The sequence below is a fragment of the Chionomys nivalis genome, chromosome 9 (genome assembly GCF_950005125.1).
Source record: "Chionomys nivalis chromosome 9, mChiNiv1.1, whole genome shotgun sequence".
NCBI classification, from domain to species: domain Eukaryota; kingdom Metazoa; phylum Chordata; class Mammalia; order Rodentia; family Cricetidae; genus Chionomys; species Chionomys nivalis.
The window spans coordinates 45,854,937-45,869,744 of record NC_080094.1 but is presented as its reverse complement, the minus strand read 5'-3'; the positions used below and the strand labels follow the sequence as shown (position 1 = coordinate 45,869,744).

Here is a 14,808-nt window from a genome sequence, read left to right as displayed (position 1 = left end):
CAATAATAAAAAAAAGATGGAAAAAAAAAGAATACAGAATTTAATGTAGGCAGAGACTGCTTGTTTGATCCCAGCTGCCAAGACCCAAATAATCACATAGAAACTATATTAATGACAACACTGCTTGGAGCTGGGTGGTGGTGGTGGCGCACGCCTTTAATCCCAGCACTCGGGAGGTAGAGGCAGGCGGATCTCTGTGAGTTCGAGACCAGCCTGGTCTACAAGAGCTAGTTCCAGGACAGGTTCCAAAACCACAGAGAAACCCTGTCTCGAAAAAACCAAAAAAAAAAAAAAAAAAAAAAAAGACAACACTGCTTGGCCAATGACTCAGGAATATTTCTAGTTAGCTTTTACATCTCGAATTAACCCATTTCTGTTAATCTGTGGCTTACTGGTAAAGGTTCTGGGCATCTATCTCCTTTGGCAGCTGCATGGTGTCTCCTTGACTTCACCTACTTTCTCTATATATCTCTGTTTGGATTTCCCAGCTGGCTTCGCTCTGCTAAGCCATTGGCCAAAACAGCTTTATTCATCAACCAATAAAAGCAACACATATACAGAAGGACATCTATATTATCTCCCCTTTCCTGACTAATTAAAAAGAAAAGCTTTAACTTTAACATAGTAAAATTATATATACAAAACTGTTATCAAGCAAGAATTATAGTTAAATTTTTTGTGAATCTAAAGTTTTATATTTAATTTATCCTTTATCATAACTAAAGAAAAGTATAATTAAAACTATTTTTCTTCACACTCCATCAAAGACCCCAGAAGGAAATAATATTACTTAAGTAAACAGGAAGGGCAGTCAAGCAACTTCCAAAATTCTAGAACTGACTTAGACATCTTACTGCCTGGATAGTCACCCACAGTTCTTCTGTACCATTGGGGCATCCATCTTCAGCCTACAGGCCCATAGCATTCAGCAGACTTTTCCGTGAAGCGGGAAATTTGAAGATCTGTTCTGCCTTTATTGGCAGTTTGTCAGTCACTTTCTTCTGTCCTGCAGAATACCTGGCAGTTAAATGATCTGTACAGGCACAATACCTTAAATAAGAATAGAAATATACATATAACTAAATTGACCTTAAATTTGTATTAATACACCAAAGTCCATACAAATGTAAAGTACTTATATCTATATTATATTCCCCTTTAAATGAAAACAAACATTTATAAACAATCATTTTGGGAATTTGGATGTAGTTTTCTCCAAATGGTTTCCTGCTTTTTGTTGAGTGAAGTATTTTTAGGGTTCACAGAGAACTTTCCGGGGGGTATTTTTCCATCAAACCACCTTAGCCTAGAGGGAATCCACAGGTTTCTATGGAAATAAAAGCAGAACCTCAGGACTGGAGAGATGGCTCAGCTGTTAAGAGCATTGCCTACTCTTCCAAAGGTCCTGAGTTCAATTCCCGGCAACCACATGATGGCTTACAACCATCTGTAATGAGGTCTGGTGCCCTCTTCTGGCCTGCAGGCATACACGCAGAGAGAATATTGTATACATAATAAGTAAATAAATAAATATTTTTTTAAAAAGCAGACCCTCTTTTCCATCCTTAGACTCAAATTTTGAAGTTAAGATACTTTTATAACATATATGTTGATTTAGCTTAGCAGCCCCCAGAATCAAATGTCTCTCTACAGTTAAAAAAATTCAAAGAAAACATAATAATATACATAATCCAGACTCTCTGTGTATATTCCATCTTTATATGGTTTATTTTTCTTTACTCCTTTAATCTATGACTATCTGTAATCTTTTATGTTACTTTTGATGTCTCTTTAAAGACTTAGTTTTATTTTTTAAACCTATTTCTTTTTGTAACTATCTATACTTTTTCTTCTCTCTCCCAAGCCTATGTACTTTTATCTAATACTGTGACCCATTCAGAAGTCTTGTTCATCTGAATCTGTCTTTATTGCATATCTGTAATCATTTTCTGACTAGGAGTGCTTTTTTTTTTTAATGTTAAGTGGATGTGGTTAGGACCAACTCTACAACCCTGCCTGTTTTCTCCAACCAGTCCAACATGGCAGAGGTATGTTCACTGCCCCAGCTTCAGGGACGCAGCGAGTCTGTGTCACCATTAAGCAATTTGTAACATGCTGCTCACAAACCCCATTTAAATGTTCCATAGCAGGACCTCCTGAAAGAGCCACATCTGTTTGTGCTGCCAGTATGAACCAGGAAGCCTTCTTAAAGGAGCAGCATCTCTGCTTGCAGCCAGCAAACAGAGCCCACCCAAGAAAATGCTGCTACCAAGAAACTGTGTTTATCTCTGTTCTTTTGTGTCTAGAATCTCTTCCCAAGCTCTCTTAGGTTTTATGTGGACGTAATCAGTCTATGTTGGCGTGCCATTTGTTGTCGGTGACGGCTCATTCATTCCTGGCTGCCCAAATCCGAATAATCACACAGAAACAATATTAATGACAACACTGCTTGGCCAATGACTCAGGCGTATTTCTAGAGAGCTCTTACATCTTGAATTAATCCATTTCTATTAATCTGTATATCGCCACAAGGCTGTGGCCTTCCAGTAAAGGTTCTGGGCATCTGTTTCCTTCAGCAGCTACATGGCATCTCCTTGACTCCACCTACTCTCTCTATATATCTCTGTTCAAATTTCCTGCCTGGCTTCACTCTGCTAAGCCATTGGCCAAAAAAGCTTTATTCATCAATTCATAAAAGCAGCACATATACAGAAGGACATCCCACATCAATTTAAAACAATAGAGTTTAGACATTTTTAAATATTTAATTATACAACTTAAGAATTCAATGTGGTAATTAGAAGAGATTCAGTCTCTTACACTTTGGTGGAGTTTGAGCTCACAGTGTCTCTTCTTTTGTTCTGTAGATGAGATGTGGCCTGAAGAATTTGCACCCCAGCAGCCTCCCACTGCCCATGACTCATCTAACCTTGGGAGTGGGCCTGACACCAGCAGCAATTTGACAGGTCACTGCCCTCTGCCTGCCTCAGGGCTCCCTCCTGCAGTGCAGAGAGCTCTTTTCATCCGATTGGCTCAGAGATACCAAGAAGAAGAAGCAGCTGGCACCCAGCCTCATAGAACATCAAGCAAGGAAGAAGGTTTAATAGGTTAGATGTGAAAATGAGTTCCTCTGCACCATCACCTTCCAGTTTACCTTGTAGCCCTCATCTTATAACTGTTCCTGTCTTCAGTGACAGACTTTAAATAGCAGTTGCAAAGGTTATATTTATACACAAGCATAAAAAAGATGGCAGATAGAATAGTCTTCCTAAAAGTTTACTTGAAAGTCACAGTTTGCCTTACTGTGCGTGTCCCTAAAACCAGTTCATGCAGGATCAGCTCTTCCTAAACATTGAGAATACACTTGAATAGAAATAGACTGTCTAAATCTGTTTGTTACTGTGAGTGGAGAAATCTGTACTATTGTTCAGAGGCAAGAGTACATGTAGCCAAGTAGGTTGGGGGGATCTCTTTAGTGACTATACTAAGTTCAGAAATAGTATTGCTTTTAGTCTTAATTAAGGTCACATATGAATGCTTTGTTTTTGACCACAAGCTTCTGTCTTTGTTTAGATGATACAGTCAACTGGTACTCCAGCAGTGAAGAGGAAGAAGGAAGTGGTGTCAGGTCAATATTGAGAACATTACAGAAACAAACAGGAACTCTAAGAAGTCAGCAGCACCCACCCCCAGAGCTTGGCATTCCTACTGATCCGAGACTTGCTAAAGAGAAGAGGAAAGGAAGTCAGGTGGTTGACCCTAGGCTTCGGACTGTCCCAAGGCAAGACATTAGGAAGCCTCATGAGTCTGTCCCAGTGGATCTTAGACTTGCGTGGGACCCCAGGAAATTAAGAGGGAATGGAAGTGGTCCTGGAGGCTCTTCTGCTAGTGGAGCAAAGTGTGATTTACATCGGGCAAATGCTGGTACAAATCGCAAACCCAAAAGAAGAGATGATGATGATGAAGATACAGAACGAGAACTGAGAGAAAAAGCCTTCTTAATACCTTTGGATTCTTCACCTGGAGTAGTACTCCAGGATCCAAGGTCACAGTTAAGACAATTCAGTCACATTAAAATGGACATTATCCTAACCAAACCCAACTTTGCAAAACACATCGTATGGGCTCCAGAAGACTTACTCCCAGTACCTTTACCTAAACCTGATCCAGTATCTTCAATCAATTTACCTCTGCCTCCACTTATAGCTGACCAGAGGCTCAGTAGGTTATGGAATACAAAAAGTGACCATCAAAGTGCCCTGTCCCTTGATCCAAAATCAGCAGCCAAAGCCAAAATGAATCTAACACAGAGAGAGGGCTACTTAGAACAGTGTGCAGATTTACATAGTTCAGGAGGTAAATTAGGAGACCCTAGGCTGCAAAAGAATTTTGACCCTAGGCTTCACAGACTGCCCAATACAGAGTCACATCAAGTGGCTATAAAGGACTCACATGTATCAAAGAGTGCCCCAAACTTAGCCAGATCAAACCCTACTTTGTCCCAGCCTTCAACAGCATTACCTACCAATGCTGGTCTTGTGGCTCTTCCTCCATATGCCCCCAAACTGTCTTCTTCAGCTGGCCTTCCACTAGGAACTTCAAGTTCAGTTCTTAGTGGCATTAGTTTGTATGATCCCAGGGAGAAGGGTTCATCATCTTCATCAGAGCTAGCAGCCATTTCTTCAGAAGAAAATTCAGAGAACCAGGAAACAAGTGGTTTAAAAAATAGTGATAAAAATGACCCTTCCCCTGGAGAAGTGATCCTACAGAAATCTCCTGCAGACATGGAAGTCCCTGTTGAGAGGCCAGTTGACATGCAGGCAGATACTCTGGGGAGTGCTGATAAGGTCCAGGTTCCCGCTCTGCACAGTCTTCCTATTCAGGCCTTAACAGGCTTAATTAGACCTCCATACAGTGACCCAAGGCAGGCCAGAGAGTCAGGACAGGGAAGCCCAGCCCCAGAGGATGACAAGTCTCTGAGAGAGGTTTTTAAGACATTTGATCCAACTGCGTCACCATTTTGTTAGCTGTTGTGTAATTAAGCTGTTGCCACCCTCTCACAGTTCTCTGCTGTTTGTAACTGGTTTACCTCTATAGTTTATTTATTTTTTAAATTATAAGCATTTTTCAGCTGCTAGTATCAGAACCACATGAACTTATATCCTCTAAAGTCTGTGGTATTTTATATAATATTTTTATAACTTCAAGAGACTGTAGTATAGAAATACATATCATGTTAGCGTTAGTAAAAGTATTTTTTTTTCTTTTTGGTTTTTGAGACATGGTTTCTGTGTTGCTTTGGAACCTGTCCTGGGATTAAAGGCGTGTACCACCACCACCACCCAACTAGTAAAAGTACTTTTTTACTTGTAAGTAAGTAAACTATCATGAACTCAACACTCAGCCCAAGTAAATGCCAGTTGTCTTTCATAATCAATGTTTAGGTTAACAACTAACACTTTTATATGGTTGTTTAGTTTCAAGCAATATGATATACATTAATTTTGAAAATCAGTATTTTAACTAGGATCCTCTCTGCCAGCACAAAACTGATTAGTTTGTAAAGCCAACTGCTAAGTAAAATGCAAGGTGAAAACATTTAAAACCATATTTAGCTCAGCTCGTCTTTAAGGGCATCACTTCATTAGCATTGGCAACACTGATTGTGTACATGAAGCACTTGAATGTTGTATCTTTTAAAAGTATTTTATTGTACACTGTATCATAGAAGCTGAAGGAAATAAATGTTTTGCTACAGTAAAAAAAATCCCAGGTTCTGTAACAGAACTTTTAAAATTTAATTTTTCATATTAAATAGTTATGAGTTTATTGCTGTGTCACATTGTGATAATAATGTATGTATTTCAGTGTTTGGTCTTTAGCTACATAATTTTTATCTCTTTCAAATGATGTAACTGCAATAATTGTGTTCATTATGACTGGCAATTTTTAACAATTTTCAAAGTGAGACCGTAGTAATTATTAAGCTGATAATGTTTTAAATGTCTAGTTTCTATATTTTTTCTTGCATAGCAAAAACTTCCACTGAGATGGCAGATATATTCCATTGTATAGGGTACCAATAAACAATCTTTTAGATCTCACATGACTGGTTCTATAGCAGAGGTCACCTGTGTTCTAATTATTTAATGTTCTCATAGCTTAGAAATTTAAATTGATTAGAAATTGTATTTTATGACAAGTAACTTGTATTCATTTTTGTATATTTGTTGATGAGTATAGACAATGACACCTGTGTTTCATGATCTGACTCATAACTCACAATGCTACACTGGCATGGTCTCTTGAACTGCTGGTGTATGGCAGTGTTTGCTGGGGTGCCTGCAGTAAATCACTTGTAAAGGGGAAGTTTTTATGAGACAAAGGGGGTAATAACTCCAGTGCTTAGTTAAAGAGAGCACCCACCGAAGCAGTTTTCACAGTTCACAGCAAAGGTTTTTGTTTCTATTTGTTGCCTAAAAATGGCTCTGGATAACAGGGTAGGATTAAAGATACTGTTTAAAGCCACCATAGAAACCATTTTCTAACTTACTGTTCAAACGAACTTTACTGTTAATTGAAAAGTCAATAAAGTAGTTAAAACTGACCAAAAAAATGTATCCCAAAGTAGTACGATTTCCTTTTATTGGAATTTTTTTAAAAATCAGTAAAATATCTAAATTTTAGTGAATCAAAAATCGCAACAAATCTTTAGTTCCACTCATGCATTTATCCTTATTGTTGAATTAAGTAATGATTCTAAATATACAGAAAAAGATAATTTGGCTTGTTAAACATGAAACTCTTAACGAAAGCTCTCTTTTTTAAATTTCTGAAAAGAAAATTAAATGGATAATTTAAAAGTAGGATTTAAAAGTTATTAATTCCAATAATGGAATATTTGTTTACTCATTTCATTGTCTCAGTTACTGTTCTGTTGTTGTAAAGAGACACTGTGACCAAGGCTTCTCTTAACAAAATAAAACATTTAGCCCGGGACTTGCTTACAATTTCAGAGGTTTAGTCCCTTGTCAGTATCAGCATGGCAGCACTCAAGGTGCTGGAACAACAGCTAAGAGATACATCCTTGTCTGCAGGCCAAGAGAAGGAAGTGGGCTCAGCATGGGCTTTTGGAACCTCGAAGCCTGCTCCCAGTGACACCCTTCCTCCAACAAGACCACATCTCCTAATCCTTCTCAAATGGCCCCACTCCCTGATGACTAAGAATTCAAATATATAAGCCCATGGGGGCCATTACTATTTAAACCACCATACTCATTCATGGATGTCTATTATATCAGCTAGTGCCCTAAAGACTATTTTACAAGCAAATTTAATCTTAGTTGCAGGTTTGACAATACAGTTTATATGAAAGTATTTTTTGTTTAAAATGGGGCTTTTAATATATACAAGTCTTTGGGATTGAGATACTCGATTACGGTGTATTGTACGGAGCCCGTCAACATAGACTTGCTTAATCCCCCTTTATTACTATCTCCCAAAAAGTGTAACAAATGCCTGCTTCTCCCAGTGAGTAAGCCCTTCTTTAAAGTGGGTTGCATTGGGTTTAAAAACAACTTTCCCCATGGACTTAGATATGTGAATTCATGGACCCAGCTGGAGCTGCTGTTTGAGGAGGTTTGGGCTATGTGGTCTTGTTGGAGGAAGTTTGTCTCTTGTGGCTGGCTTTGAGAGTGAAAAAGACTCACCTACTTCCAATTTGCCCATCTCATGCTTTGAAGATGTGACCTCTCAAGTTCTGACTTCTGCAGCGGTGCCCACCTGCTCTAATGCCTCCCTGCCGGGTTGGACTCATGCTTCTGGAACCACAAGGCAGGATAAGCTCCTTCTTCTGTATGTTACCTTGGTCATGGGGTCTCATCACAGCAACAGAGAAGCAGCTGATGGAGCTGGTGTTTTCAGAATTCGTGGAATTTGGTGTATAATATCACAGTGAAAGTAAGTTCTGCCCTGCTCTTAGAAGCTTCACATTTCCAGACAACAGAAATAGGCTGGTTCTGGAAGACTGCATAGTCTCTTCTGTTGTGATGCATTGAACCTTCCTGCTGGGTCTCAGAATTCATACCCATTTACCTTGGTTGGATAGAGTACGAATCAGGCCATAAAATAGGAATAGCAGCTGATCATAAGAATTTAGATATGTCAACTATTTTCCTGTATCTTGGTTAGAACTTTATTCTGAACTTTGAAAACAAATCAGATGTTGAAATGGTTTGTTTCACTCTTAGGTACTTGACCCCATTTCTGTATGGAACCTCCATGTTTCCCACCCTGTACCTGAAACCCCAGAACTGGGCTGCAGTAAAAAGAGCCACATTATGTGATGATATGTGCTTCAGGTTTTGGGTTTTAACTTGCCTTAGTTTTCCAGACCTTGATGCTCCTGCTAGTCCTATTTACTTCAAGAGTGAGAGAACAGTTGAGTAGCTAAGTCTTATTTCAACTGAATAGCTATGGGGCTGGAAGGACAGAGAACTTTTGAAGGTCTCAACGTCTAAGGACAAAGGAATTCACTTTTTTGTTCTGAATTGACTTCTGAGCTTTATGTCAACATCTAGTTTCTTATCTGTGATATATAAATAATTTCAACTATTTCTAGGTTTGAGGTAGGGAGGGGATTGTTTTTATAGCATATTTGTAAATATAAAATTGCTCTCTGTATATCGGAGACACAATCCCTACATTCCTATCGGGGTTATTAAGTTATTCCAGGTTGTTCCAGAACAACTAGGCGTGACCTGTGTGGTTTGCCGATTTTATGAAGCTTTAGATTTGCACTGAAATCATAAGAGAATTACCTGAGATGTTGTTTCCGAGGATACTAGCCCACCAGGCTAGCAAGTCTTCAAATGGCAGTGTGTAAGAAATACAGACCTTTTCTACCCTAGAGGTAGGTGTATAGATTTGTAGTTTGTCATGAGGATCTGATCTGCCCAATTCATACATGATTGACGTTGATGGATGTCAACCACTCTGCTGCTGGGCCGTGTTGTATGTCTCTGAAACAGTATGTGAGGGTGGGGTGGACATCTATTCAGTATAAAAGCCACTGGTTCTTAGAAACAGCAGAGATACTGGCTCAGGTGGGCATGTGACCACACTGTTTATTCATGAGTTGTTCATGTTTTAAATGTAAAATGTATTAGAAAGAATGAAAATACTCTAATGTATTATTAGTATCAGCATTTCAAGTGATCAGTCCCCATCCGCTTGACTCACTGTTGATTTTATACCAGGCAAGAGCTGCCACTGAGCTCCACTTTCCAGCCCTTCGCTATGGATTTAAGTATCTTTAAGAATATTAAGGCTGGAAGGAATATTAAAACTTGCATTTCGTTAGTGTACTTTGAATGTAACTGGCCCCCATAATCTCATGGTGGAATGACACTATTTGGAGGTGTGGCTTTGCTGGAGTGGGAATGGCCTTGGAGGAAGTGGGGCTTCGTATGCTCAGGACACTGCCCCTGTGCCAGTCGATTCCTTGTTGGAGGAAGTGGGGCTTCCTATGCTCAGGATACTGCCCCGTGTGCCAGTCGATTTCCTGTTGCCTGCACGATGTGGACTCTCAGCTCTCTTCAGTACCATGTCTGCCTGCATGCCGCCATGCTCCCCGTCATGGCGATGATGGACTGAACCTCTGAAACTGTAAGCAAGCCCCCTCAATTAAATGTTTTTTATAAGAGTTGCCATGGTCATGGTGTCTCTTTACTGCAATAAAAAAAAATCATAACAATGGCAGTATCTTGTCAAAGAGGTTTTATCCATAATAATTTATTATAAAGAAATAAACACTTAGAGGCCAGATTTTTAAACAGAAACAATTTTTCCCTGGATCCCCGGTGCCATCGTGCCTTGGCGTTGTCAGTGATGCCCTGTCTTATTTTGCATGCTTTTAAAGTCAACACAAAGGAGAGCATGGTCACCCTCCAGGTGCTTAGGAGGGAAGTTAAGATAGAAGAGTTTTTCAAAAAAAAAAAAAAAAGTATACTGCCTTGTAACTAAAAATAGAAGTCAAGGAGTAGTCATTTGTATATTGACTTGACAAAATTTAAAACATTTTTACATTGCTTATGCCCCAGCCACCTCACTCAGAAAGGTGCTTAGCATAGATCCAAGGTTAGGATTCCACAGGGCTTCGGTGCTTGCATAAGGCAGGGCCTTTGATGGCCTGTGCCCGAGGCATCTAGACTTGGTGATGTTTGCTATCAGATCCACTCACACCATCTGTCTGGGCTGAAATCTGGGTTATACTTACTCAGGATGAAGTGTTTTGTTTGACGCTTCCAGTGTGATTATTTTATTTCCCAAAATTGTATGTTAGATTTTTGGGTAATTCTTCTATTTTGACTTGGAAAGTTTATATATACCAATTTACTGGAACAACTGCATTGCTAATCTGTTCAGAGAACACAGCAAGGGTGTGCTTTGCTGAATTGATAACTATAACACTAAGAGCTAACAAATCACTTGTGAAAAAGCAGATTACATTGTTTTTTGTTGTTTGTTGTTGTTTTAATTTACTAGTAGAATTTCTAACTGGCATTCTCAGCAGTGGCACTGTTGCAAGTGTCTGGAGTATTTTTTCTGTATTATCTGAATTTAAAAGCATTTCTAATGTGCGCATCTGGAAGTGTGCTGTTTTGCTCTAATTTCAGCATTTCGAGGCAAGGGATCATCCCAAGGCTTCCTAAAAAGGGAACACTGTCCTTCAGCAAACCCTTTGTTCAGGGAAATTATGCCTTATCTAACTACAGACTAGTAGCGTAAGGCCCTGTTCCCAGCTGTCTTCATTCTAGGAACCCTCTTACATTCAGGTGTGTGCATTCTTCTGATGTGGTGACATCACCTACAGAGTTTGCACTGGGCAGCTATCTAAAAAGACATAATGGCACGTTAAGGTTGATGGTTTTGAGCCGGACGGTGGTGGCACACACCTTTAATCCCAGCACTCATGAGGCAGAGGCAGGCGGATCTTTGGGAGTTCGAGGCCAGCCTGGTCTACAAGAGCTAGTTCCAGGGGAGGCACCAAAGCTACAGAGAAACCCTGTCTCGAAAAACCAAAAAGAAAAAAAAAAAAAAAAAGTTGATGGTTTTGTTTGGGCGGCATTCATAGTTACCCTGGTAATCGAGGTTTATTTTGGGGTTAAGCCCATTAAATCTCAGGACCCAGAAAGATTTGCTATGGCCAGAAAAAACTGGCTAACTGGATCTGAGGGTAAACAAAGTAAATCAATGTTACCGCTGCACGAAGAAACAGTGAGGAGAAGAAGGGGTGATCTCCAATGAGGTTCTAGTTTTTACAGACATAGTTGGAAAATCCCATAGGGAAGGACAATGATAATATACATATCAAAATCACACAAAAAAGGTAGACCCTGACAAAGCAGCACTCTGGAACAGGTGATACCACCCAGGAAAGAGCCAGCACCCAAGGGGCAGTACCTGACACCCCAAACCATTAGATAAAGTTACTAAATGTCTCTGAACCTGGACTTCACTCACACCCTGGCCTGTCTGTCTGATAAGAGCAGGGTGTGCTGCCTTCCTGCTCAGTGCCTGTCTTCTATAGAAATTTTATGTGGTCTGTTAGGTAATTCTGTGGGATTGACTCTATGTAAACTTGGCTGTTAGAACTAAGAGTGAATGTTATCGCTCTAAGGTCTCATGGTGTGGGGAATGGAAAGGTCATTTTATTGCCTGTGCAGGAGAAGTTACACTGCTGAGGTGCTTTGGGAATGAATCCCATTTTGAAGGGATAATTGTGGCTTCACAAGGCTTTTACAGACATGATAACTGTAATGGTCTGTCCTGTTCCTTTAAGAGACAAGCCCTGACCACTCCCTCCCCTGTCTTCCACTTCCAGCCTGAACTCCTTCTTTTTCCATCTCTCTCCCAAAGAGGTAGCTTCCCTTCTCCTCTCTTCTTCCCTGCTCCCCCCTCTGTTTCTCTCTCTCTCTCTCTCTCTCTCTCTCTCCCTCTCTTTCTCTGTCTTTCTCCTTGTCTGCCTTCTCTCTCTCCCTCTCCTCTTTCCTCTTCCCTTCCATAACCCACTAAATAAATACCCACTTTCTCTGCATGGCATGCCTTTCTGTCTCTGTCCTTCACCTGCCTTGACTCCTCGTTGGACCGGCTGACCTACCTGGGACCCACTGCCCCTCAAGGCTCACAGACCCCTCAGGGAATGGTGCTGTTTTATTTTTACCATTACAACAATGACTTTTTCAAAAGACAAGTGTTTCTACAGCTCTACAAAACGGGTTATTCCATGTGGACATGTACGTATACACTTCCTGTGGATTAGTCTATTGGTCTGTCAGCTGTATATTTCCTGTATAGTCTTGTGTGCTTCAACACCCTGGGATACGCGCAGCACACGGGCTGTAGGTTGACTATGCCTAGAATATGTGAATCTGACAGGTTGCTAGAAAATCAACTGCAGGAACTCATTGGGGTCAAAATGGGATCTCATTGCAGCAGGAGATGCTCAGCAACCCTTCATGGTCAGGGAACATGACAGTAAAATGGTTTCTGGTTTCTCTCTTAGTCTGTTCACTGATCAAGTGCTCATTGCCTTATGGGAATCTACAGGATTACTAGATTTAATTGTTGAGCAATCAATCTAATCACCAGAAACTGCTTCATTGAGAGCCAACATAGTCTAGTCTTGGTGCCTCTTCTGTATGAACAGTGTCATTCAGGCTTTAACTGAGTATCACATGCCACATCTACAAGATGCAAATTCCTTTGCTCAAAAACAATGGAGGGACTGGGGAGTTGGCCCAATATTTGCTGTACAGGCAATGGGAACTTGAGTTCAGGTCCACAGCACCCATATGAAAAACAAGGCACGATGGCACACACCCATAATCCTAACACTGGGGAGAACGAGGCAGGAGAATCCCTGGAGTTCACTGGTCAGCTGGCTTGCGGAATTGGTGTGATTGCTGTGTCATATTCAGAACGCGTGCTCAACGCCCCGCCATATTTTCCCCATGCTTGGTTCCCATAGTCCTACCCCATCTTGCTTGATGTTCCTTGGGCCTCAGAGAAGGTGACACAGATGTTCCCCTTAGGACCAAGCACTCATTTCCAATACTTTAGCTAGCTATGAGTCCCTGCTTTGACCATTGCCCATTGCTGAGATAGGCCTCTCTAACCATGGCTAAGAACTGCACTAGTCTATGGGTGCAAACACGAATAAGGCAGCTTAGCTACAAGTTGGCAAAACATCAGTAGTATGTTCACTATAGGACCTGTGACCCACATAGACATAAAAGTTTTGACCAGGTTTGCAATGCCAGGCACATATTCCATCCCGTGGGACAGCCCTCAAATCCTGACAGGAAATAGTTGGTCACTCCCAGAACATCGGTGCCACTATCGCAGCAGGTGATCATTTCCGGGACGTAGGGTCTACGGGTGGGTGTGATGGTTGAGGACTTTCCTCCTGCCTAGCCTCGGCCCTTCACTCACTTTGCCCACACATCAAGCCGCCCCACAGGACTTCTTCTCCAGTTGCAGCGAGGTAACAAGGTTTATTCTTCTGCCTTAAACAGCTATGAGTGAGGTAGGACATAAAAACAGAAATATAAGAAAATCTACAGAACCAAAATACGGTTGTTTGAGAAGTTTAATAAAATTAATGAATCACTAGCCATAATAATGGGAGGGAAAACAGATGAACTGTATAGAAACTGAGAGATGTGACATAATTATATATTTGACAGAAAAGAGAGTAATGCAGAAGTATTATCCACAACACCATTCCAATAAGCTCAATGCGAGTTTTACTCAGAATAGTTAAACTTGGAAAGAACCCAAATGTCCAGCCATTGGTCAATAGGTAAGTAAGGTGTGGTATGCCCATACAATAAAAATGGCAGGAAGAAATGAAGTACCAATATAAATGGACTTTGAAAATTTATGCTAAGCAATGTAAGCCAGTCACAAAGAACCGCTTATATTATCCTATTTATAGGAAGTGTCCCATCTAGGAAAATCTTTAAAAAAAAAAAAAAAAGGTCGAGGAGGGAGAGGGATGAAAGAGGGGTAAACCTGGTGCTAGGGAAACTCCCAGGAACCCACAGGATGACCCCCAGCTAAGACTCCTAGCAATAGTAGAGAGGGTTCCCGAACTGGCCTTCCCCTGTAATCAGACTGGTGAATACCCCAACTGTCATCATGGAGCCTTCATCCAGCAACTGATGGAACCAGATGCAGAGATCCACACCAAGCACCAGGCAGACTTTGTTGACTTCCCATGGGAACCCTTACTCCTGAGGAGGAGTGGGTGGGGGATGGGCTGGAGGAGAGGCAATGGGGGGGTGCGGAGAATTGTGGATGGAATGTAAAATGAAATTTAAAGCATTAATTAAATACAAATAAATACAGAAAGTAATTAACAGCTACTAGGCTAGGGCAAAAGAAAAGACTACCAAAGGGATTAGCTAAACTGACTGTGTTGATAAATCTGTGAGCATTAAAAACCACTGAAGATATAATTTAGATGTATGAATACTATGGTATGTGAATTAATAAAGTGGTTTAAAAAACAGAATGAGCAGAACAGAGCGAAAGAATGGATGGGACAAACAAGAAACAAAAGGCATGGGTCTCTTCAAGTGCATTCACATTCGTTTTCTGTCTGTGTGCCTTTTTAAAATTCCGCTGTCTGTATCACATGTAGACTGGAGCATTCCCTGCTGAGTTTCCATCAGCGCCCCATGTTCTTAACCAGGAATGCTGTCAGGGAAGCTCTGTAAAGCACAAGCCCTGGCCACATATACC

At 40.7% G+C, this 14,808-nt stretch overlaps 1 protein-coding gene across 1 annotated transcript in view; it reads left to right on the top strand.

Moving 5' to 3' along the window:
- The window catches only part of Zc3h6 (zinc finger CCCH-type containing 6), a 60,194-nt gene extending 50,543 nt beyond the window's left edge, over positions 1–9,651 (top strand). The window contains exons 11-12 of the mRNA XM_057780926.1: positions 2,868–3,107; positions 3,574–9,651. Coding sequence (XP_057636909.1) covers positions 2,868–3,107; positions 3,574–5,027 — 1,694 coding nt within the window. The 3' untranslated portion in view covers positions 5,028–9,651. The remainder of the gene's footprint in view (positions 1–2,867; positions 3,108–3,573) is intronic.
- The last annotated feature ends 5,157 nt before the right edge of the window (positions 9,652–14,808 follow it).